The sequence below is a fragment of the Chiloscyllium punctatum genome, chromosome 8 (assembly GCF_047496795.1).
Source record: "Chiloscyllium punctatum isolate Juve2018m chromosome 8, sChiPun1.3, whole genome shotgun sequence".
Taxonomy (NCBI): Eukaryota; Metazoa; Chordata; class Chondrichthyes; order Orectolobiformes; family Hemiscylliidae; genus Chiloscyllium; species Chiloscyllium punctatum.
This window is the reverse complement of record NC_092746.1, coordinates 1,461,835-1,486,876: the sequence shown is the minus strand read 5'-3', so window position 1 is coordinate 1,486,876 and position 25,042 is coordinate 1,461,835. Positions and strand designations below refer to the sequence as shown.

Below are 25,042 nucleotides of genomic sequence, written 5' to 3'. Positions count from 1 at the left end.
GTAAAGTTGAGCGCTGGCTGCAGGTACCATGGCCCTCGGCTGGTAAAAGTTTCCATCATGGGGCCAAGAACTTCAGAACTGAGTCCTGTACATCATTTTTAAAAGCCTTTCAACTTGACCTGACTCCACAAAAATCTGGGCCTAATGGTCCGGTTTTAACTGTTTGTTTGTTTGTAGGTGAATTTCAATTGATTTAAAATCTTGCGGATCATTTTAAATGAAAGTGGATCATAAATAGGAGACCTGTGCGGATGGCTGTTTTTGCCTTGTAGGAGCAAACATCATCAGCAAAATAACCTGAAATTTTTGGGTTAGGTTTCTCTTTGATGTATGAATGGCAGACTTTGGGTTAATTATTCTGCTCATGGTCTTTATATCTTTCTCTTCACCACTCAATCTTCACTACCAACTTTCCCCCCATCCCTCGGGGATATTATTATCCATTTCTTTCATTTGCAGTGCATAATAGTGACAACACAAGAATGGAGCTGATCATTCCAGGGGAACAACACTTCTACCTGAAGGCTGCAAATGCTGCTGACAGACAGAGGTGGCTTGTTGCCTTGGGATCTTCCAAGGCTTGTCTGACGGACAGCAGGACAAGGAAAGAGAAAGGTAAGTTTTGTTTTCACTGTTGGGACAGGACTACCATTTTTGTATCACTTTAACAGAGCATACATTGCACAAAAGGAATTTGAAAGGATCTTTTCTGAAGCATCCTGGTAGTACAGTTTATCTTTCCTGTTCGTAGAATCATTGAATTCCTACAGTATGGACCTGATTCTATACAAAATTGTCAAAGAAGTACTTCATTGTGAAGATGACAGTAGAAACATTTGAGGGGGGAAAAGAAAAAGCTGCTGAGTGTGTAAAACAAAGATTTGGTGGAGGCAATGAGATGGTTCCCTGTTTCCACTTTTAACAAGAGACTGTGTGGTTCAGGGAGGGAATTGAGAGATTTGTCCAAATGTGTGCTTATGATTTGAAACTTCAGGTTTGTACAATACAATACAGTTTTCTCAGTGGCATTCTAGGACAATGTTTGTTCTTTGTGTTTGAGCAGGAGGGGAAAATTGGATATTTGCCATTTTAATGTATTGTTGCAGCTTTGATAAGGAGCATAGGAAAATATTGCTTTGGAGCTGGAGTAAGTTATTTATCGTTCCACCCTGTTCTGCCATTTGGTAAGATCATGACTGATAGATTCTGTCTGCACCCTTTAACTCTCTTGTCAGTCAGAAATCTAACTTTCCTTTAAATAATTTCAGCAACCCAACCTTCACTGCTTTGTGGGGAAAAGAACTCCACAGACTAATGACCATTTGAGGGAAAAATATTCTCTTCATCTTAGCCTTAAAATGGATACCTCCTATCCTTATACTCTTCCCACTAGTTCTAATTTCTGTCACTTGAGGAACTTTCCTTTCGGTTACCAATATTATCAAGTATTTCCATATGATTTTTATATATCATGATAAAATCATCTTTCATTCTTCTAAATTCCAGTGGATGTGTTTTGAATCTATTCAATAATTCATCAGAGGAATGAGTTGAGTGAATTGCTTCAAATGCTAATGTATGTTCTAAGGTGAGAAAAACTGCACACAGCTCTCACTGTAGTTTCTCTATGTGCTTATACAGCTGCAGTGAAACTTCCTTTCATTATATTCCATTCTGTTTGTCATGACCCGTTTGGGAAAGTGCACTAATTTACAAGCCTCATTGCACTCCAGGATCAGCAGAAAAGTTAACAATTTGACCAAAGCCCACAAAGTCCCGATTTAATTGTCAGTTGGAATTAAGTTAGCAGAAAGCATTGACCAGGTTCCTGCACTTAACAAGAACTACCACTTATTACAAATGAGCAATATTTAAAACATAAGTAAGCAGCTATGAACTATCAACATGTGGCTGTACTAGCCAAATCTCTATGCCCCTCTATGCCCCTATAAACAAACAAATAGATATTGGACTTCGGGTGGAAGGAAAAATCTGGGAACCACAGATCAATAGCGCCAATCTGCAGGGTTTATTGAGGTGTCCCTTCTGCTTGCCAAGATTTCGTGTTCTTCGATCTTCTGCAATAACCTCCTTTAATAATGGATTCCAATAATACCTGTATGGGAGCTGTTAGCTTAACTGAACTATAATTTCCTGCTCTCCTTGAAACGAAGAGATACATTAGCTGTTTTCCAGCGCTGGCACCTTTCCAGAATTAAAAACAATTTGGATAATTGGAACCAAAGCAACCGTTATCTCCACAGACATTTATTTCAAGACCCTAGACTACAGTCCATCTAGTCTTGGGGATTGTCACCGTATAGTAGTTTTTCCAATACATCTTCCCTGTTGGTAGCGATTGTGATGTCAGGCACACAATATCTATTTTCCATTATTAATTCCCCAGACTCATTCTCCACCACCAGATTTAGTTATTCTTCCTATTTAAATATTTGCAGAAACTTTTACTATCTGTATTTTTATATAATTAGCTAGCTGTAGTATAACTGCATTTAATGGTTAGAATGCAAGTGACATCAGCCACTGTGATATCAGATTACGTGGTACGAATTTCTTGTCCAGTCTGTGGCAACAGACTTGTCTCAAGTACCTCATGTAAATAAATAGCTTTTGGTAATAAATAAATTGATATTCAAAATGTAGAAGCCTCAGCATCTATACTGGGTAGATCAGATTAATTATTCAGGGGATCAACTTGGGTCAAAACCTTACAACACTAGTTTTCTTTTCTGCTCTATCTTTTCCTGCCTTTGCTTTTAGTAATGTTTGCTGATATTTAAAATCTGATCAATCTTATACCCACCATTAATCAGTGTAGCTACTGCTAGGTGGCCTATAAACTATCCGACAAGTAATCTCCCTCCTATAGGAAGGATGTTGTGAAACTTGAAAAGGTTCAGAAAAGATTTACAAGGATGTTGCCAGTGTTGGAGGATTTGAGCTGTAGGGAGTGAATGAATAGGCTGGGGCTGTTTTCCTTGAAGCGTCAGAGGCTGAGGGGTGACCTAACAGAGGTTTGTAAAATCATGAGGGGCATGGATAGAGTAAATAGACAAGGATTTTTCCCTGTGGTGGACGAGTGCAGAGCTAGAGGGCATAGGTTTAGGGTGAGAGCTGAAAGATTTAAAAGGGACCGAAGGGGCAACTTTTTTCATGCAGAGGTTGGTGCGTGTATGGAATGAGCTGCCAGAGGAAGTGGTGGAGGCTGGTACAATTACAACATTTAAAAGGCATCTGGATGGGTATATGATTAGGAAGGGTTTAGAGGGATATGGCCCAAGTGCTGGCAAGTGGGACTAGATTAATGTAGAAAATCTGGTTGGCATAGATGAGTTGCTCCAAAAGGTCTGCTTCCATGCTGTACTTCTCTATGACTATAAGTGACCTGTTATTTTTCCTTTCTTTTATCTCTACCTAAACTGATTCTACATCTTGCTCTGCTGAGCTAATACTCAACAGTTTGCTTTGTAAACAATGCGAGGTGATTTAATGAAACTGTCAAAATTCTTACAGGGATGATATGGTGGAAGGTAGACAGCATGTTTGCTTTGACGGTGAGTCCAGAAGAGGAGCATGCATTCTCAACATTATGCACAGGCTATTTGGGACTGAAATGTGGAAGAGTTTCTTTGCTCAGAGGTTTTGAATCTTTCAAATTTTCTGCCCCAGAAGGTTATAGAAGCTTAATTATTGAGCATGTTTTGATGGATTTCTAGAGCCTAATAACACCATGCCGTATGGAGATAGAGCAGGAAAATAACTTGAGCGGATGATCAGCCATGATCCAATTGAATAGCAGAGCAAGTCCCAATAATCTGAATGGCGTACCCCTATTCCTATGTTTCCAACAAAAGAATCCACCATCTTCCTAGCTTTCTTTCCTATGTTTTGTCAAATATTCTTCAATTCACAGGTCCCACCCTTAGTCACTGTGCAACCTTGTTTCCAAAGACACTTGGGTCACACATGTTGATTTGTATCTGTGCTAACAATTTCATCAATCTTGTTTTGAATGCTGCACAGACGAAGATGTAATATTACTTTTTAAAAAGGATATTTTTGCAGTGTCTGGTTTAAGTTTAGGAATATGCATGGCCTGCAATATACAGGGTGATGCCAAAAGTGAGAGCTCAGTTCCCACACCAGCTGAGGTTACCATGAAGAACCCTTTCTCAATTTCTCCCCTTGACTGTGACACGCAGGTTAAACCACCACCAGTCATCCCTTTTCCCTTTTCCCTTTCCCGGAGCAGCCCTGTGGTCTGGTAAGACTATAGGTACAATTTACCTTACCTTTTCACTTTATCTTCTTCCATCTGTGTTCCTTTCTCATCACCTTAGACCCCAAATTTGGGTAATTTGACTCATTATACAGACATTTGAGGAATTTCTAGTAATATTATTCTGATGTTCTTTGCAGAATCATTTTGAGTTTCAATGTACTATGTTACATTTAACTTTGCTCCTTAACCCCGGATCTCCCTGCAATACCTCTCAAATCAATCTGGGAGGTAAGACCAAAAGTTGAAGTAGAAAGAGATAAAAGACTTTGATTTAAGCATTTTGCAATAACTGGGTGTGTCAAAGCACTTTACAGCCAATTAAGTACATTTAAATGTAATCACTGTGTTGTTATTTAGCAATTGTTGCAGCTAGTTTGTGCATGGCAAACTCTCACAAAAACAGCATTGTGATAATGACCACATAATCTGTGTAAGTGAAAACTTCCATTTCCACATGTTTTCGCATCAATACTTGGAATGTTTATTAGAATTAAGTCCTCATTATATCATAGTACACTGATGTTTGAATTAAAAATTGTGCCCTGAAGAAAAAGTTTTTCCTGAATTTGTCCTCATTGTTTTTGGGTTATTGTACTCAAAGTGACACAACTCTACCTAATGCTGTTAATGCAACATTTTTTAAAAGTAAAGACTTTTTATTTTGCTATGAAGTTTCTTCTCAAACATATAGCTTTACTGGCGATGAAATATGATCCCTTAAATTTCCATTACATATGATTTAGTGGGATTATTCAATCTAAAGTATCGATATTAATAAATGGTTTTAAGGTATCTCTATCATTTGTGTCTTATGAAGCTACTTAGTCATTTTTGGAAGATTTATTTTATCTGTTCTGTCAAATTTATCTGGATATTTGAGACAAATACATGATATATGATTGTGTTGGGCAATTAAGATCCAGAGCATTTTTGTTCAATTCTGATTCCTGAAAAGCTCAGGAACCATGTAGGTAGCCTCTATATACAATATGGTAAAAACAATGACTGCAGATGCTGAAAACCAAATACTGGATTAGTCGATTTCGCTGCTCTTTGGATGCTGCCTGAACTGCTGTGCTCTTCCAGCACCACTAATCCAGTATCTATATACAATATGCCTGCCTCTGTTTGCTCACTAATGAAGTTTACCAATGTGGATTCTGAGTAAGGAGGGGACGGACTTGAGTTCAGATATCTTCCTGTGAATGAATAATCTGACAATACTATCTGGGTTTTTCTTTGTATAAAGGATAACCACTTCTGACCAAAGGCTTGAAAATTGCTATGTGATAATTTAGAAAACTTGTGAACTGTTGGTGCAGGAAAAGTTACCTTTGCAAGATTTGCTGTTATCTATTTGGATACAAACTTCAAACAATTTCTCTTGTAAAAGATATAATGCTGTGAGAGCATAGTTGGCTAATAGAAAATTCAAGGGAAAGCAACTGATATTAAGTTCCTTTTTTTTTAAACTAAAGAAATAAGTGAAAACACTGAATCCCTGAAAAAGAAGGTCTCCGAGCTGAGATTGTATTGTGATCTTCTCCTCCATCAAGTGAATAACCTAAAAGAGAGTGCACAATCCAACCAGTCGAACCCAACTGATACAGAGGTACATATTAATTCTGTGGCATTGCATTGTACGTATTAGTTAATAGATATGCCTACTGCTGCTAATGTTTTTCTAATACATGTAGTATCTTGAAGGTTAGTTATTTTTCTGAGCGAATGGCCAAGTTAATCGAATGGGATGTTCAATAACTCAGTGGAAACAAAACACTGCAGCAGAACTTGGTTAAACACAATTAAAAGAATTAGGCTAACAGCAATTCTAGCCATTGGGAAAAGATACCATTAATAAACAGACCATCAAAATAAACAGAAGTGACAATATTCTGGAAGGCCATTCAGTTCGGCCAGTACCCTGTTATCATTTGCCCTCCAATCCAACAAATAGTTCAAATCGTGCTTGTCCATCCTGTTCTGATAGCACCATTTCCCAAGTCTACTTATCTAATCAAATTTTGCACGATAAGAACAAACTTGCATTTTTCTTGAACGTGGGACATGGCAACAGTGTTTCACAGGCAGGGAAATACTTTGAAATATAGTCACTATTGTCATTTGGACAAAGTAGCTGCCAGTTTGGACACAAGGCCACACAAACGGTGCTAAATCAAAGACCAGATGATCTATTGTGATGTTTATTTGGTACTAATATTGACTAGAACAATGGGAATAACTAACTTATTCTTCACATAATACTATGGGACTGAATTTTCCCATTTTATATGGAAGTGTTACTTTTGGGATGTAGTATAGAGGGGCATGGTGATGTTACCATGGCCCACCATGACGTTTCTCACCCAAATGGCCACTTCTCACTTCACTAATAATGCATCCTCGTTCAGTCATGTGGCAGCAGAGATGGAAGTGCTTCAGTGCTGGTACTTTCCGATGGTCATGTCACCTGGGTAGCAGATTTGAAATACAGCTGCACACCACTTCAAACATTGCAAACCAGAAACTGTCCCTTGCACTGTGCTTTGCAGCCATCATCATTAGGGATATGACCTAGAAAAGAAAGTTCTACCCTGTTTCTCTGACAGAGATCTGGCTGTGTCTTTTTTTAATCAAGCCCTAATGTTCAGTTGTTTACCTTGCTCTGTCATAAACCCTCCATTTAGTTCTGAAAGCTATTTTTGCTAGATATTTAAAATAAGTCACCGTGGCTGCAGAAACATCTACAAGCAAACCATTACACTTCAGAAAATCCACCTGCCACTAATTCAAAATTCAGACTTAATGGTACTGAAAAATATATATAAATCTCACAGTCTGTATCACAGCACTCATTGAAGGCTGAACAATGGTGGGGAAGGTTAATGGATGGCCTATCAAACTGATAAAGGTCATAGAAACATCAAGTAGATGGTTTTCAGTTACATGACCATGACTCAAGCTTCAGTAGCTAGTTTTCCTTCGCACCATGCAATGTTATAATGCTGCCTGAATGACTGCTTTGCTCTTCCTAACACCCATCAGGTCATACAATGTTGACATTTTTGCATGTGGGAACATCTTACATAAGTTACAATGTGTTCAACCAATTGTTAACAGTAATTTCCTGCAAAACAGGAAAGGCAAGGAAACACCAAACAAAGAAACCACATTTGCTTTTGCTGTGAAACAGGGACTGCTTACCTATGCAACAACACAATATCTAACCTAACTGAATAACTCTTCGTAAAAGCAAATTACTGCGGATGCTGGAATCTGAAACCAAAAGAGAAAATGCTGGAAAGTCTGAGCAGGTCTGGCAGCATCTGTAAGGAGAGAAAAGAGCTGACGTTTCGAGTCTAACTGACCCTTTGTCAAAACTAAATAAAAGGGAGATATAAGGAGGTATTTATACTAGGCGAGAGAAGGTGAATCATGGCTCCAGAAGCAAAGGTAGCAATAAAGAGCTGATAATGACAGTGCATAGAGAGATTATAAAAAATATTTTAAAAAATATATAAAAAAGGTAAACAAAATAAATGAAATAAAATTACGGAGCAGAATGAAAACAGAGGGATCGAGATGGGATAATCATCTGAAGTTGTTGAATTCAACAACTTCAGATGATTATTCAATCTCAACCCTTCTGTTTTCATTCTGCTCCGTAATTTTATTTTATTTACCTTTTTTATATATATTCACTGTGCTGTACCTCATATTTGTTGATTGTCTCTCCGTCTCTCTTTCTCTCGCTCCCCACTCTCTCATCACCTTTTTCCTCTCCTCTCTCTCCTCTTCCCCCTTTGCTACCCATCTCCCCTGTTTTCCATTTTGCCTCTGGTTCTCCCCCCCCCACCACCATCCCCCACATATTTTGTCACATAGCACTGGCTTCAGCCTTGGTCATTCACAGCTCCTAATCTCCCTATAATCTCTCTATGCACTGTCATTATCATCTCTTTACTGTTACCTTTGCTTCTGGAGCCATGATTCACCTTCTCTCAGGGTAAAAACAATAACTGCAGATGCTGGAAACCAAATACTGGATTAGTGGTTCTAGAAGAGCACAGCAGTTCAGGCAGCATCCAACGATCACCTTCTCTCAGCCTAGTATAAGTACCTCCCTATATCTCCCTTCTTTTAGCTTTGACAAAGGGTCAGTTAGACTAGAAACGTCAGCTCTTTTCTCTCCTTACAGATGCTGCCAGACCTGCTGAGATATTCCAGCATTTTCTCTTTTGGTAAATAATGTCTTAATTCTCTTGAAAAACGTGTGTACATTCAATTCTGTATGGCGTGTTGCACCTGATGATGCTGAAGTGAATTTCCTCCTGCTCAATGTCTTTGTCTTCCTCCTCGGAAGACTGTTGCCACTCTTCCAGTGCCTCAGCTTCCACAATACCTCTCTCCACCTGCTCCAGGTGACAGGATTATGCAGCACACTCTATCCAGAGTATACTGCAAGGCCCCTCCTGAGTGATCCAAGCATGAGTGATCCTCTTCTTGAGGACCCCAGTTGTCTGTTCCCGAAAGGCCGAAGTGGAAGAGGTGATTGCATCCTACCTGCATTCTGTGTCAGGTCAATGGTTTTATTTTTAGATTAGATTACAGTGTGGAAACAGGCCCTTCGGCCCAACAAGTCCACACCGCCCCGCCGAAGCGCAACCCACCCATACCCCTACATCTACCCCTTACCTAACACTATGGGCGATTTAGCATGGCCAATTCACCTGACCTGCACATCTTTGGACTGTGGGAGGAAACCGGAGCACCCGGAGGAAACCCATGCAGACACGGGGAGAATATGCAAACTCCACACAGTCAGTCGCCTGAGGCGGGAATTGAACCCGGGTCTCTGGCGCTGTGAGGCAGCAGTGCTAACCACTGTGCCACCGTGCCGCCCACTGGGTTCTGGAAGGAAGTCAGAGCTCATGTTTAGTGAGGGTAGTGGTGTCTCCCTGCAGCCATCCATGTATGGTATTTGGCTCTTTCAAAGAGGCAGGAAGTTGAAACGTATCAGGCAGTCACACCTGGGAGATTAAGTAATTCACATTCAATTACTGATCAGGGACATCAGAGTGTGACTGTAAGTGAGGCAGGCAGGGGGAACTTGAGTTCAGGAGTGCAGGAGCTTCAGCCCTTGACCTTGTCCAACAGCTATGAGATTCTTGCTCCCTAAACGGATGAGGAAAAGGGCTCTGGACAAGCTGAGCCAACTGACCACAGCACCATGGTGCAGAAGGCCATTCAAGAGGGGGGAGCAAAAAGACAAGTAGTGGTTATAGGGGATTCTATAATTAGGGGGACAGATAGTATCCTATGCAAGCCGGATCGGGAGTCTCGCGTGGTGTGTTGCCTGCCCGGTGCCAGGTTGCGGGACATCTCCGACTGGCTTGAAAGGATATTGGAGCAGGAGGGGGAGGATCCACTTGTTGTGGTCCACGTTGGGACTAACAAAATAGGCAAAGCTAGAGTGGAGGACCTGTTTGGGGATTATCAAGCACTAGGTAGGAAATTGAAGTACAGGTGCTCAAGGGTCATAATCTCCGGATTACTGCCCAAGTCACGTGCCAATTGGCATAGGGATAAGAAAATTAGGGAAGTAAACACGTGTCTAAGGGATTGGTGTGGGAAAGAGGGATTCCATTTCATGTGGCATTGGCATCAGTTTTGGAACCGGGGGGATCTGTACTGTTGGGACGGTCTCCACCTGAACCAATCTGGTACCAATGTTCTAGCGAAGAGGATAAATAGGATGTTCAGTAGGACTTTAAACTTCTGAGTTGGGGGGAACGGAAAGTGAAAGCGACAGGGAGTATGGAGTTAAATGGATAGATAAGCAGCAGGATAGCATGTGTGCAGGCGGATTTAAACTTGAGGCAGATTAGGAATGCAGTAAAAAGGAAGGATAACTTAGGACATCTTATGACCTCCAATATCTCTAATGACAAGAATGTTAGCATTAAGGCACTTTACCTGAATGCTCGTAGCATTCGTAACAAAGTAGATGAACTAATGGCGCAGATCATCGTGAATGATTATGATGTGGTAGGCATCACAGAGACGTGGTTGCAGGGGGTTCAGGACTGGCAGTTAAACATCCAAGGATTTACAATTTATTGAAAAGACAGGGAGGTGGGCAGAGGGGGCGGGGTGGCCTTGTTGGTTAAGAACAAAATTAAATCTATGGCACTGAATGACATAGCGTCGGATGATGTGGTGTCAGTGTGGGTGGAATTGAGGAACCATAAAGGCAAAAAAACCATAATGGGAGTTATGTACAGACCTCCTAACAGTGGTCAGGACCAGGGGCGCAACATGTACTGGGAAATAGAGAAGGCATGTCAGAAAAGCAAGGTCACGGTGATCATGGGGGACTTCAATATGCAGGTGGACTGGGTAAATAATGTTGCCAGTGGATCCAAAGAAAGGGAATTCATGGAATGCTTACAGGATGGCTTTTTGGAACAGCTTGTCATGGAGCCCACAAGGGAACAGGCTATTCTGGACCTAGTGCTATGTGATGAACCAGACTTTACAAAAGATCTTAAAGTAAGGGAACACTTAGGAAGCAGCCATCATAATATGGTCGAGTTCAGTCTGCAGTTTGAAAGAGAGAAGGCAAAATCTGATGTAATGGTGTTACAGTTAAATAAAGGTAATTATGAGGGCATGAGAGAGGAACTGACGAAAATAGACTGGAAGCAGAGCCTAGCGGAGAAGACAGTAGAGCAAAAATGGCAGGAGTTTGTGGGTATAATTGAGGACACTGTACAGAGGTTCATCCCGAAGAAAAGAAAGATTATCTGGGGAGGGGTTAGACATTCATGGCTGAAAAAGGAAGTCAGGAAATGTATCAAAGAGAAACAGAGATCCTATAAAGTGGCCAAGAGCACTGGGAAATCAAAAGATTGGGAAGGCTACAAAAACAAACAGAGGATAACAAAGAGAGAAATAAGGAAGGAGAGGATCAAATATGAAGGTAGGCTAGCCAGTAATATTACAAATGATAATAAAAGTTTCTTTCAATACATAGGAAACAAACGACAGACAAAAGTAGACATTGGGCCACTTCAAACTGATGCTGGAAGGCTAGTGATGGGAGATAAGGAAATAGCTGGAGAACTTAATAAGTACTTTGTGTCGGTCTTCACAGTGGAAGACATGAGTAATATCCCAACAATTAAAGGGAGTCAGGGGGCTGAGTTGAGTATCGTTGCCATTATAAAAGAGATAGTGCTGGAAAAGCTAAAAGGTCTTAAAATTGACAAATCTCCTGGGCTACATCCTAGATTTCTGAGGGAGGTGTCTGAGGAAATAGCGGAGGCATTGGTTGAGATCTTTCAAAAGTCACTGGAGTCAGGGAAAGTCCCGGATGATTGGAAGACCACTGTTGTAACCCCATTGTTCAAGAAAGGATCAAGACAAAAGATGGTAAGTTATAGGCCAATTAGCTTTATTAGCCTCGGTTGTTGGTAAAATTCTAGAATCCATCGTTAAGGATGAGGTTTCTAAATTCTTGGAAGAGCAGGGTTGAATTAGAACAAGTCAATACGGATTTAGTAAGGGGAGGTTGTGCCTGACAAACCTGTTGGAATTCTTTGAAGAGGTGACAAGTAGGTTAGACCAGGGAAGCCCAGTGGATGTGGTTTATCTAGAGTTCCAAAAAGCCTTTGATAAGGTGCCACACGGGAGGCTGCTGAGTAAAGTGAGTGCCCATGGTGTTCGAGGTGTGCTACTGGCAGGGATTGAGGATTGGTTGTCTGACAGAAGGCAGAGAGTTGGGATAAAAGGTTCTTTTTCGGAATGGTAGCCGGTGACATGCGATGTCCCACAGGGTTCAGTGTTGGGGCCACAGCTGTTCACGTTATGTATTAATGATCTGGATGAAGGGACTGGGGGCATTCTAACGAAGTTTGCCGATGATACGAAGTTAGGTGGACAGACAGGTAGTACTGAGGAGGTGGAGTGGCTGCAGAGGATCTAGACAGTTTGGGAGAGTGGTCCAGGGAATGGCTGATGAAGTTCAATGTGAGCAAATGCGAGGTCTTGCACTTGGGGAAAAAAGAATACAAGCATGGACTACTTTCCAAACGGTGAGAAAATTCATAAAGCCAAAGTACAAAGGGATCTGGGAGTGCTAGTTGAGGATTTTCTGATGATCCCTGGAATGGTAGGTCTGACATACGAGGAACGGCTGAGGATCCTGGGATTGTATTCATTGGAGTTTAGAAGGTTAAGGGGAGATCTAATAGAAACTTACAAGTTAATACATGGCTTGGAAAGGGTGGACGCTAAGAAATTGTTTCCGTTAGGCGAGGAGACTAGGACCCATGGGCACAGCCTTAGAATTAGAGGGGGTCAATTCAGAACAGAAATGTGGAGACATTTCTTCAGCCAGAGAGTGGTGGGCCTTGGAATTCATTGCCACGGAGTGCAGTGGAGGCCGGGACACTAAATGTCTTTAAGGCAGAGATTGATAATTCCTTGTGACATCAAGAATTTAAGGGCTACGGGGAGAATGCGGGTAAATGGAGTTGAAATGCCTATAGCCATGATTAAATGGCAGAGTGAACTCGATGGGCTGAATGGCCTTACTTCCACTCCTATTTCTTATGGTGTAAGAGGAGGAGCATCATGTTAGCATCCAGGAAATCGGGCACAGCCCTCTAAGATGCAGCAGTGATAGTGGTGGATCAGTTGGACATTGATTGATATAAACGATTTACTGTTCATGAGCTTAGCGATGTTTTAATGTGGAGTTCACAATATGACATGTATGTTGGAAAGCACCCTGGACCCTGGAAAGTACCTGGGAAAGCTAGTGATGTTGGAAAACCCCACTGTTTGGGCTGTAGGTTTGACTTTGCGAAGGAATAATAAATAATGAGTTATGACCTTATTTTCTAAACGGTGAGAAAATTTAAAAAGCCAAAGTATAAAGGGATCTGGGAGTGCTAGTCGAGGATTCTCTCATAGTTGCAGGTTGAGTCTGTAATTAAGAAAGCAAATGAAATGTTGTCATTTATCTCAAGAGGATTGGAATATAAAAACAGCGATGTGCTTCTGAGACTTTATAAAGTTCTAGTTAGGCCCCATTTAGAATACTGTGTCCAATTTTGGGCCCCACACCTCAGGAAGGACATATTGGCACTGGAGCATGTCCAGCAGAGATTCACATGGATGATCCCTGGAATGGTAGGCCTATCGTATGATGAACGGCTGAGAACCCTGTGATTGTATTCATTAGAGTTTAGAAGGTTAAGGGGAGATCTAATAGAAACTTACAAGATAATGCATGGCTTAGAAAGGGTGGGTACTGGGAAGTTGTTTCAGTTAGGCAGGGAGACTAGGACCCGTGGGTACAGCCTTAGAATTAGAGGGGGTTAATTTAGAACGGAAATGAGGAGACATTTCTTCAGCCAGAGAGTGGTGGGCCTGTGGAATTCATTGCCACGGAGCACGGTGGAGGCCGGGACGTTAAATGTCTTCAGGGCAGAGATTGATAAATTTGTGATCTTGCACGGAATTATGGGCTACGGGGATAGTGTAGGTAAGTGGAGTTGAAATGCCCTTCAGCCATGATTAAATGGCGGAGTGGACTCGATGGGCTGAATGGCCTTACTTCTACTCTGATGTCTTATGGTCTTTTAAACTGCATTTGTACCATCCTTAGCCCATTTGTGGGCTGAGGATTGGGAGATTCCACACAGGTACCCCAGTGGATTCTTGGAACGAGCCAGCTGTATAAAAATTAAATATTGTTGTTACCTTCATAGCCCCTGGGACAAGATGGCCACCCACTCCTTCAGAGCACTGGTTGCAGTACAGTTCAGCTGTTATTCCTCAGGGCATTCTCAGTATGCACTTTCACTGTGGTTCGGTCAGGAGGACTCCAATTTAGGGTCATCCAAGCCTACAGCACAAAATATGGCCCCATGGTTCCTCAAGTCTGCACTGGTCAAAGACAAGCACCTAACTATTCTACTCATTTTCCATTACTTGGCCATGACATTGCAATGCACATTTAATACTACTTCAATGTTAGGAAGGTTTTTGCCTCTACCACCCTTACAGGGAATGAATTCCAGATTCCCATCACCCTCTAGGTGAAAACTTCTTTCCTGACATCCCCTCCAAACCTCCTACTTCTTTCCCTTGGTCATTGATCCCTCTAACAAGAGAAAAGTTCCTTTCTGTGTACCCGATCTATTCCCCCTTGTAATTTCAATCATGTGCCCCCTCAGTTTTGCTGTTCCAACTAAAACAATCTATTCGATCTGTTCTCATAACTAAAACTCTGCAACTCTGGTAAATCTCCTCTGCAGCCTTTCCAGTGCAATCATATCCCTCCTATAATGTGCATTCCAAAACAGCATACAATTCCCTGGTGTGACCTAACCAACATTTTATACAATTCCAGCATGATCTCCTTGGTCTTAAATTCTATTCCTTGGCTATCCCAGAGCCTCCTTAACCACTTTAGCTACCTGTTCTATATTCCCTTTGTCTTGTTTGTCCAGCACAAATGCGTCACCTCACATTTATTTGCATTGAATTCCAGTTGCCACTGGCCCGCCCATCTGACTGGCTCATCTATATCTGCCTGTAATCTAAGGCTCTCCTCTTCACTATTTACCACACCACCAATGTTTGTACCATCTGCAAACTAATGGAACAACCCTCCTACATTCAAATCAAAATTGTTTATGTAGGCCACAATTTCTGGTTTTCCCCAGTCTCCCTCCACACACTGAAGGGATCTGCTGCTGTGGTTTCTCCCTCTGGAGCCTTTGCAGCAGCTGCTGGAGGTTGTTGTGAGGAACATCAGAAACAGAACAGCTTCTCAGTGATGGGATTCCTGAGCAGTCAGACCTAACACAAAAGAGGCTTTATCATAGGCTGTGATACAATATATCAGATACACACACACACACACACATTTTTCCTGTGATTGTACCTGCATGTCTTTGATTCTGGTCAAGATTAGAGTGGTGCTGGAAAAGCACAGCAGGTCAGGCAGCATCGAAGGAGCAGGAAAATTGACGTTTCGGGCAGGAGCCCTTCCTGATGAAGGGCTCCTGCCCAAAATGTCGACTTTCCTCCTCGGATGCTCCCTGACCTGCTGTGCTTTCCCAGCACCACTCTAATCTTGGGTTCATGTGTAGACAAGTGCATGGCAACAAGGTAGAAGATGCTCAGCTGTTTTCAACTTAAGGTATCATTTTCTGCCATCACTACCATTTGAGGTGTACACACTCTGGTTCTTAAATGCTTCCATTATTTCTTGATAAATTCAATACATCTTTTATATGATAAACATTGGCAGGTTATGTGAAGGGAGCATTAAAGGAGTGGAATTAATACAATGTGGAATGGCATTTAGTTCTAACTTTTTTAGAATTTTTTTTAAAAAGCACACAGTCTTTTGAATCTCAATCTCCCCTGCCCAGATAGTGGATGATACACAAAAGTGGTATCAGAAAAAAAAATTTCCTTGCATTAATGCTTCACTACCTTCCATGATTCCATACTTGTTCTTTTAACTGTCAATTTAAAAGAAACTAACTAACCAAGCAAAGTCTAGCTTTTTCAGAGGTTATCTAGTGCTTGAGAATGAGAAGGATTGCAAAGTGTACACAGGTACTACTTCAGACATACATGTGCATTAAGCAATTTTTAAAACATCTACAAAATAGCAATCTCTTGCTTCTCACTCGATATAACTAATTTAATTAATGTTTATTTTCAATATAAAGCTCAATTCAATACAGGTACTTAGAATAAACCGCTTTACAACAGGAAGTTTGGAGCTGATGCTGACACCTATGAACCACAAGGCCAATCACCAATTAAAATATCGTGTAAGTCACCCACAGTATCTAATCCTGATCTTCATAACATATATTTCTCTTGATTTGCTCTTCAACTGACAGTTCCTCAGTTTCCTCCACTTCATTTTTCTCCCCATCCCAAAAACCTACATCTTCCAGTTTTGTCTCATTCTCTGAAATGTGCTCATTTAATGCACGCGTGTCTCTGGAAGTTTGCAATTCAACTGTTTTTTGTTTGGATTGCTGCTCTTCACACTCCAAGAAGTTAGGTTCTCTGGCCTCTTCTTTGCTGACGTGACGTTCCTCTACATCCTTATCTTGAAGCAGCTTTTTGTTGCTTTTGACTTCTACAACCTCCTCAGTCACAGGATCTTCTTTCATGCCCTTGAGCTCGGTAGTCACTGGTTGCTCATGCTATTATCCAGACTTGACTTGTTTTCATTCTTCTGTTGTTCAGTCTCTCTTTTAGCTTCTCTTTCTTTAGTGATCACATCCTGGGTTATATTTTTAGCAGACAGATTTCTTCCTTTAGTAAGGGGAGTTCATGCCTGACAAACCTGTTAGAATTCTTTGAAGAGTTGACAAGTAGGTTAGACCAGGGAGACCCAGTGGATGTGGTCTATCTAGACTTCCAAAAGGCCTTTGATAAGGTGCCACACTGGAGGCTGCTGAGCAAGGTGAGGGCCCAAGGTATTCAAGGTGAGCTACTGGTATGGATTGAGGATTGGTTGTCTGACAGAAGGCAGAGAGTTGGGATAAAAGGTTCTTTTTCGGAATGGCAGCCGGTGACAAGCAGTGTCCCACAGGGATCAGTGTTGGGGCTGCAGCTGTTCACGTTATATATTAATGATCTGGATGAAGGGACTGGGGGTGTTCTAGCGAAGTTTGCCGATAATACGAAGTTAGGTGGACAGGCAGGTAGTACTGAGGAAGTGGGGAGGCTGCAGAAGGATCTAGACAGTTTGGGAGAGTGGTCCAGGAAATGGCTGATGGAATTCAATGTGAGCAAATGCGACTTCTTGCACTTTGGTAAAAAAGAATACAAGCATGGACTACTTTCTAAACGGTGAGAAAATTCATAAAGCCAAAGTACAAAGGGATCTGGGAGTGCTAGTTGAGGATTCTCTAAAGGTAAACATGCAGGTTGAGTCCGTGATTAAGAAAGTGAATGTAATCTTGTCAATTATCTCAAGAGGGTTGGAATATAAAAGCACCATTGTGCTACTGAGACTTTATAAAGCTCTGGTTAGGCCCCATTTGGAGTACTGTGTCCAGTTTTGGTCCCCACACCTCAGGAAGGACATACTGGCACTGGAGCATGTCCAGCGGAGATTCACATGGATGATCCCTGGAATGGTTGGTCTAACATGCGAGGAACGGCTGAGGATCCTGGGATTGTATTCATTGGAGTTTAGAAGATTAAGGGGAGATCTAATAGAAACCTACAAGATAATACATGGCTTGGAGAGGGTGGACGCTAGGAAATTGTTTCCATTGGGCGAGGAGTCTAGGACCCATGGACACAGCCTTAGAATTAGAGGGGGTAAGTTCAGAACAGAAATGCGGAGACATTTCTTCAGCCAGAGAGTGGTGGGCCTGTGGAATTCATTGCCGCGGAGTGCAGTGGAGGCCGGGGCACTAAATGTCTTCAAGGCAGAGATTGATAAATTCTTGATGTCACAAGGAATTAAGGGCTACGGGGAGAATGCGGTAAGTGGAGTTGAAATGCCCATCAGACATGATTGAAAGGCGGAGTGGACTCGATGGGCCGAATGGCCTTACTTCCACTCCTATATCTTATGGTCTTATGGTCTTAATCTTGACTCTGATCTCCAGTATCTGCAGTACCCACTTTTGCCCTGTCATTGATTCTGACAATTTAATCCTCAATCTATGACACATCCATGCTTGCTTGTGGTCGAGATTTCTAATATGCTCTGTTGGTTCGTGCGTGGGTTACACGTGAAGAATAATTTGATGGAGAGGTGAGTTATCATTGAATGTATCGATGCCTGATTGCCTCCTGAAGAGCCTTACTTCGCTCAGAGGTGCAACCTACTCCTGTAAATGAAACCAGTTTATTCTGCTCCCTGACAGTGTGCTGGCAGCCAGCTTCATCCTGACTCCACCGTTCAGGTTTGGTTGCAGTGGAATGCTATTCAGGCCAAGCTCCTGAGAGAGAGTTGTAGCTCTGCCAGAAATTCAGAATTTCCCCTGCTGCTCATTGTGGAAGGGTTCTTCCAAGGATTCTACCCTTTTGTGTAGCTGTTCCTGTCCGCTCCTTCAGCCCTCTTTTACTTGACAGTCAATATCTCTTATTATTCCGTCTCGACACCTGGCTATGACATTGCCAATGTTACTATCACTATACACTGCTCCCATTGAAACCAGGATGTTAGTGACATGTGAATCCCTCCTCCTCTTCTAATACCTGTGCCTTACCATGCTATATTAGAGCTGAAAATGTGTTGCTGGAAAAGCGCAGCAGGTCAGGCAGCATCCAAGGAGCAGGAGAATCGACATTTTGAGCATGAGCCCTTCTTCAGGAATGAGAAAAATGTGCCAAGTGGGCTAAGATAAAAGGTTGGGAGGAGGGACTTGGGGGAGGGGTGTTGGAAATGCGATAGGTGGAAGGAGGTTAAGGTTAGGTTGATAGGCCGGAGTGGGGGTGGGGGCGGAGAGGTCAGGAAGAAGATTGCAGGTTAGGAAGGTGGTGCTGAGTTTGAGGGTTGGGACTGAGACAAGGTGGGGGGAGGAGAAATGAGGAAACTGGAGAAATCTGAGTTCATCCCTTGTGGTTGGAGGGTTCCTAGGCGGAAGATGAGTCGCTCTTCCTCCAGCCGTCGTGTTGCTATGGTCTGGCGATGGAGGAGTCCAAGGACCTGGATGCCCTTGGTGGAGTGGGAGGGGGAGTTGATGTGTTGAACCACGGGGTGCTTAGGTTGGTTGGTCCGGGTGTCCCAGAGGTGTTCTCTGAAACGTTCCGCAAGTAGGCGGCCTGTCTCCCCAATATAGAGGAGGCCACTTTGGGTGCAGCGGATGCAGTAAATGATGTGTGTGGAGGTGCAGGTGAATTTGTGGCGGATATTGAAAGATCCCTTGGGGCCTTGGAGGGAAGTAAGGGGGGGAAGTGTGGGCGCAAGTTCCGCATTTCTTGCGGTTGCAGGGGAAGGTGCTGGGAGTGGAGGTTGGGTTGGTGGGGGGTGTGGACCTGACGAGGGAGTCACGGAGGGAGTGGTCTTTTCAGAACGCTGATAGGGGAGGGGAGGGAAATATATCCCTGGTGGTGGGGTCCGTTTGGAGGTGGCGGAAATGACGACGGATGATACGATGTATATGGAGGTTGGTGGGGTGGTAGGTGAGGACCAATGGGGTTCTGTCCTGGTGGCGATTGGAGGGGCGGGGCTCCAGAGCTGATCTCCAGCATCTGCAGTCCTCAGTTTCTCCATGCTATATTAGATCCATCCTTACAGAACATAGAAAAGTACTGTTGGTCCACCATGTCTACATGGACCATATTGCTATTCTAAGCTAATTCCATTTGCCTGTACCTCACTTGTATCCCTCTATTCCCTGCCTCCTCTTATGTGTGTCTAAATGCCTCTTAAACTTTGCTATTGTATCTGCTTCTACCGTCACCTCTGGCAGCACATTCCAGGCACCTACTACCCTCTCTGTTTCTTTTTAAAATCTTTCCTTGCTCATCTACTTTAAACTCCCCCACCCCCCCACCTCTCACCTCTATGCTCCCCTAGTATTTGACATTTCCACCCTGGGATAGAGACACTGACTAACCACCATGTCTCTCATAATTCTAAATACTTTTATCTGGTTGCTCCTCAGCCTCCAACATCCCAGCACTGATCTTTGCAGAATACCACTGGTAGAAAGTGAGGACTGCAGATGCTGGAGATCAGAGCTGAAAATGTGTTGCTGGAAAAGTGCAGCAGGTCAGCATCCAAGAAGCAGGAGAATCGATGTTTTGGGCATGAAGAAGGGCTCATGCCCGATACGTCAATTCTCCTGCTTCTTGGATGCTACCTGACCTGCTGCGCTTTTCCAGCAACACGTTTTCAGAATACCACTGGTCACAGACTTCCAGTCAGAAAACAGTGCTCCACAACTACCCTCTGTTTTTGATGGCCAAGCCAGTTATGTATCCAACTTGCCAACTCACCATAGATTCCATGCATTTTGATCTTCAGGACCAGCTGATCATGAAGGACCTTGTCAACTGCTTTAGTAAAGTCCATGTATACAACATCCACAGCCTTCCTGTTGTCATTCATCTTTGTTACTTCCTCAAAACATTCAACCAAGTTTGTGAGATACGTGCTCCCCTGCATAAAGCCATGCTGACTATCCTTAATAAGTTCATTCTTCTCCAAATGCAAATAAACCCTGTACTATCTCTATTTCACTTCTTGAACAAAAGAACCACATTGGCTATTCTCCAGTCTTCTAGTACCTTGCGTCTGTAGTTTAAATTTGGAGTTACCCTTCTTCACTATTATTGTGCCCTCTGCAGCCCAACATAATAGCTCCAGTCCTGACAGGGAGGTTTTACACTTCCAAAGACATTGCATGGACAACCCTCTGAGAACCACCCCTGATGTTTACTTCCCATAACCCTAGAACTGCTCGTGGCCTAAGCACCGCCCTCAGTTTGTCTTTTGAAGTCAGCCCTGACTATGCAAGGTGCAGCTCTCAGACTGATGCCTTCATGGCTCCTGGACTGAATTGCCTGTAACACCCAGACTGCTTGACCTTATCTGCAGGGCTGACTGTAGCTCAATCCCCAGACTGGAACTCTGGTTGCATATGGTGGCTGACTGTCCATAGCGAGCTACCTGGTCTGAGATTGGATGATCCCCTTGATGGACTATGGCAGTAGCTCCCCCCCAGACAGACCATAAACCCCGTTGACTGTCCCGAAGACTGCTGCACATGTGTGGAGCACATACAGGTATTTGCCATATTAGTTGTTGGCACACGATGTGGATGTGACACAGATGTACAGCAACGTGTCCACTTCCTTGACAGCTAAGTACTGGCAATCAAGACTCACTGATAAGCTTTCTGGCAGTCCTAAAAGTCAAGGCAAGTCCGAGATGCTGGGAATGTATGTGTAAGCACAAATCAGTGAACACTAAGAGAGCTAGCTAAGAGCCCTGAGATGTATCTTGTGCAGATGCAGGGGGTGTATGTGTGTCCCTGGGCAGAGAACGACCTGGCAGGAGCATTACCATGTAAGGTGTCAGTGAGATCCAGAGTGCACGAGTGTAATATCTTCAGAGTTAATTAGAGAGCAACCATGATGATCTGATGAAGATGTTTTGCTGATGTTACTCTTTGTGGATAGAGGGTGGAAGTGCCAGGTAACTGTTCTGCTGTTCAAAATAAGAGTTATCACTGTCTGGTTTCTCATCAGTGTATGTAAGAATCACAAGCTGCATCTAAGCGCGCGCGCGCACACACACATACGTTTGTGGGTTGAATTTGTACTTGCAGAGTTACATTGTACTTTGCTCAAAAACTGCATGAATCCATGTAAGACTCTGTTAACTCATTTTTTAGATTAGAATCAGTGTAAACATTACGGCACAGGCAACAGCACACAGGGTGCTAACACCTTTAACACATTATCTGGCTGACACCAATTATTAAAGTTAACCTGAGAATGTAACTTTTAAAAAATGTTTCGTGATTTACATATGAAAGAAGTGAAGCTAACATGGCCATTCTAACAGATGTGAGACTTAACAAACAATCAAGGTATTTTTCAATGTATAATTTCAGTTACATCACACAGTAAACCTTTGCTATAAATTCTGTGTCCTACAATTGTGTACTCCACATCCACTTGATGAAGGAGCAGCGCTAGTGTGAGTGCTTCCAATTAAACCTGTTGGACTGTAATCTGGTGTTGTGTAATTTTTAACTTCGTACACCCCAGGCCAACACTGGCATCTCCAAATGATTGGTATAATGCAGAAGTGTTGACTTAGATTGTGATAAAGCAGCTAACCGGGCCAAACCTATATGCTGCCTTGCTACTGACTGCATTTTCAATGTGGTTATTTTAAGTTAGAATGTAGTTTAATCAGTAGGAGGTAAACTGGCAGAAGAAAGCAAAGTGTCATTTACAAGCTCCTCCTTGAAATGGAAATCAACACATTCCTGAGACAGTGTGAAAAGCAACTTAAGTAGCTGCCTCAAGTTTAAACCAGTGGGCAGCAATACAGTTGGATTACTCAGGCAATGTGAATGTGTCAATTTGGACAAGAGTAGGAAATTACTAAATAACAATGTTTTGAAGGAAGATATAAAACAAATGAAATTTCCATTAAATTAATTGTAAAATATTAAAATTTAGCAACAATGGAAATTTTAAACAATTATGAAATGTAGTAAATTTGTGATGAACTACAATATGGATACATAGTTCCTACAAAACCAGACGGAGTGAAATTTGTTTTTTTATAGGCATGTTTCATTCATTCATTGAAGGTTGGTGCAAATATTGAGCATGAAGTGGAAATATTTGTGCATCGTGTTTTCCGGGTCCTTAAGGGGGAGGGGGAGCAGCCTGAAGTCGTGGTCCATATTGGCACCAATGACATAGGTAGGAGTGCTGAGGATGTTAGACAGGCTTTTAGGGAGCTAGGTTGGAAGCTCAGAGTTAGAACGAACAGAGTTGTTGTCTCTGGTTTGTTACCCGTGCCACGTGATAGAGAGTCGAGGAATAGGGAGAGAGAAGAGTTAAATGCGTGGCTACAGGGATGGTGCAGGAGGGAGGGATTTCGGTACTTGGATAACTGGGGTTCTTTCTGGGGAAGGTGGGACCTCTATAGACAGGATGGTCTGCACCTGAACCTGAGGGGCACCAGTATCCTTGGGGGGAGGTTTGCTAGTGCTCTTGGGGGGGGTTTAAACTAACTCTGCAGGGGCATGGGAACCCAGACTGTAGCTTTAGGGTGCAGGACCTGGAGTGTAGGGAGGGTAGGAATATGGCATCAATCTTAAAGGATGGTGCCTGTAAACAGAAGAGTGGCTTGAAGTGTGTATACTTTAATGCCAGAAGTATACGAAATAAGGTAGGTGAACTCGCAGCGTGGGTTGGTACCTGGGACTTCGATGTTGTGGCTATTACGGAGACATGGCTAGATCAGGGACAGGATTGGCTGTTGCAGGTTCCAGGGTTTAAATGTTTTAGTAGGGTCAGAGGTGGGGGTAAAAGAGGGGGGGGTGTGGCTTTGCTTGTCAAAGATAGTATTACAGCGGTGGAAAGGAAGATGGATGAAGATTTGCCATCTGAGGTAGTTTGGGTTGAGGTTAGGAATAGGAGAGGTGAGGTCACCCTGTTAGGAGTCTTTTACAGGCCTCCGAATAGTCCTAGAATCGTTGAAGAAAGGATTGCGAAGATGATTCAGGAGAAGAGTGACAGTAATAGGGTGATTGTTATGGGAGACTTTAACTTTCCTGATATTGATTGGGAAAGCTATAGCTCAAGTTCGTTAGATGGGTCAGTGTTTGTGCAATGTGTGCAGGAGAGTTTCCTGACACAATATGTAGATAAGCCAACAAGAGGTGAGGCCATACTGGATTTGGTTCTGGGTAACGAACCAGGCCAGGTATTAGAACTAGAGGTAGGTGAGCACTTTGGGGACAGTGACCACAATTCGGTGATTTTTAGTCTAGTGATGGAGAGGGATGAGTGTGTACTACAGGGCAAGAGTTATAGCTGGGGGCAGGGAAATTATGATGCGTTGAGGCATGACTTAGGATGTGTGGATTGGAAAAGTAGATTCCAAGGCAAGAGCGTAATTGATATGTGGAACTTGTTCAAGGAGCAACTATTGAGTGTCCTTGATAAGTACGTACCTATCAGGCAGGGAGGAAAGGGTCATGTGAGGGAGCCGTGGTTTAATAAGGAGTTGGAATCCCTTGTTAAATGGAAGAGGGCGGCCTTTGTAAAGATGAGGCGTGAAGGTTCAATAGGGGCGGTTGAGAGTTATAAGGTAGCCCGGAAGGACCTGAAGAGAGAGCTAAGAGCAGCAAGGAGGGGACATGAAAGGTCCTTAGTTGGTAGGATTAGGGAAAACCCTAAGGCTTTCTATAGGTATGTTAGGAATAAAAGAATGACTAGGGAAGGAATAGGTCCAATCAAGGATAGTAATGGGAAGTTGCATGTGGAGGCTGAAGAGATTGGGGAGGCGCTGAATGAATACTTTTCGTCAGTATTCACTCAGGAACAGGACATTGTTGTCGATATGAATACTGAGGCACGAATAAGTAGAATGGATGGCTTTGAGATATGTAGAGAAGAGGTGTTGGAAATTCTGGCAAGGGTGAAAATAGATAAGTCCCCTGGGCCTGATTGCATTTATCCTAGGATTCTCTGGGAAGCAAGGGAGGAGATTGCAGAGCCATTGGCCTTGATTTTTGTGTCCTCTTTGTCGACAGGAGTAGTGCCAGAGGACTGGAGGCTAGCAAACGTGGTTCCCTTGTTCAAGAAGGGGAGTAGGGATAATCCTAGTAACTATAGGCCAGTGAGTCTCACTTCTGTTGTGGGCAAAGTCTTAGAGAGAATTGTAAGGGATAGGATTTATGCACATCTGGATAAGAATGATGTGATCAAGGATAGTCAGCATGGTTTTGTGAAGGGCAGGTCGTGCCTCACAAACCTTATTGAATTCTTTGAGAAGGTGACGAAGGAGGTAGATGAGGGGAAAGCGGTAGATGTGGTATATATGGATTTTAGTAAGGCGTTTGATAAGGTCCCCCATGGTAGGCTACTGCAGAATATACAGAGATATGGCATTGAGGGTGAGTTGGAGGTTTGGATTAGGAATTGGCTCTCTGGAAGAAGACAGAGGGTAGTAGTTGATGGCAAAGGGTCATC

General features: G+C 42.9%; 1 protein-coding gene across 5 annotated transcripts in view; it reads left to right on the top strand.

Moving 5' to 3' along the window:
• Positions 1-25,042, top strand: part of plekha8 (pleckstrin homology domain containing, family A (phosphoinositide binding specific) member 8) — a 77,937-nt gene that overhangs the window by 10,346 nt on the left and 42,549 nt on the right. For 3 of the 5 annotated variants that reach the window (XM_072575019.1, XM_072575020.1, XM_072575018.1), the window contains exons 3-5: positions 460-615; positions 5,782-5,915; positions 16,063-16,167. In XM_072575019.1, the coding sequence (XP_072431120.1) occupies positions 460-615; positions 5,782-5,915; positions 16,063-16,167 (395 nt within the window). The remainder of the gene's footprint in view (positions 1-459; positions 616-5,781; positions 5,916-16,062; positions 16,168-25,042) is intronic. The other 2 variants (XM_072575022.1, XM_072575021.1) reach the window with 1 other exon arrangement.